This window comes from Penaeus monodon, chromosome 34, assembly GCF_015228065.2.
Source record: "Penaeus monodon isolate SGIC_2016 chromosome 34, NSTDA_Pmon_1, whole genome shotgun sequence".
Classification (NCBI taxonomy): domain Eukaryota; kingdom Metazoa; phylum Arthropoda; class Malacostraca; order Decapoda; family Penaeidae; genus Penaeus; species Penaeus monodon.
Genome location: NC_051419.1, coordinates 33,357,319 through 33,358,603, shown reverse-complemented (window position 1 = coordinate 33,358,603; position 1,285 = coordinate 33,357,319). Strand labels below are relative to the sequence as shown.

Genomic DNA, 1,285 nt, shown 5'->3' with positions numbered 1-1,285 from the left:
TCAACGACAAAAGAAATAAAGGATAAGAAAAAGCTACAGGTGGTAATTGGAAACAAATAGCAATTCATGCTGTTCCTGACAACAACGGCAACACTCAATATGTAATTATCATTTTATATGCCGCAGATGGGGAATGTAAATTAAATATATGATAATTGTAGCATGATACCTCGCGAAAATTGGTAAAGAAAATATATTTAAATCTGTGCGCTTAAAAAGCATGGCGTATCACATTCGAGTATGTATTTTTTTGTACAAATTAGCCACTGACTTGATACTAGTTTAACTGGACTAATGAGAATAATAAGATATCATATAAATGACGTAATAAAGTAAGAAAAAAGTAATTTTTAAAAATGTACCAGCAAATTCGGGTTCCAATGAAATTGATTATAAATTCTATTATATTGCAGTTGCATATAATACACCAAAAGTATGTAAGTAAAAATACAAAGTATTCAATTAATACATGAACCATCACCCAAAAGTTCCAGAAAAATGCGAAAAAAAAAGAAATAAAAAGAGCTGGTTGTTCCCACCGCCAAGAGATGGCGCTGGCGACACGCACTCTTGTTCCCGGGAAAAGAAGGAAACAAAACAAAACTTTTCTCTGAAATCTCTTATTTCTCGCCAAAATGAAGGAGGAAGTGCCCGTTCTGGAGTATGGAGACGTCGCTATCGAATCCAGGGGCATGATGGTACGTGTGGTATAGGTGTTTTGAGTTTTTTCGACGTATAAATGGAGGAAACGAAGGAGAGATAGAGCGGCTTTTCTTCCGCTCACATGTGTTGAATTTTCCTTCACGCTCCTTAATAATCATTTTCCTGTGGAAGTAGATGATTCGATCGTTTATTAGCGCATTGCCTTTAATGTGAAGTATTTTTTAAATGTGCCAGTACTAATAAGAAGGTCCATATTAAAGCATGTTTTTGATAATGGGAGATAAATGCGCAATTTTCTTAGATATCATCATTATTAGATAAAAGTAATTCCATTTTCATAGTCATGATTATCCTCGCTGTATTTAACATTTACATATACTTTTTGATAAATTTTGTAATGTGAAAGGTCTAGTGACTGAAAAATCGTCAACAGATAATGAATAATAACGACTGATTAGCTCAAGAGTGTGTAACTCTACTTAATTCTGTCTAATTCTTCTTCATGAGCTCAAGTATCGTGTAATTCTGTGATGTAAAGCTGGGCGGGTAATTCTACCTAGTACGGACCCCGGAAGCATTGTCCTCAGCTTGTAGGCACGGCAAGCTGAAACTCGGGAGCACT

General features: G+C 35.2%; 1 protein-coding gene across 1 annotated transcript in view; it reads left to right on the top strand.

Annotated features, from left to right (window-relative positions):
- Positions 1-546: 546 nt before the first annotated feature.
- Positions 547-1,285, top strand: part of LOC119594755 (FACT complex subunit Ssrp1-like) — a gene marked incomplete at its 3' end in the record, with an annotated part of 12,340 nt that continues 11,601 nt past the window's right edge. Inside the window, 1 exon segment of the mRNA XM_037943847.1 lies at positions 547-698. Coding sequence (XP_037799775.1) covers positions 636-698 — 63 coding nt within the window.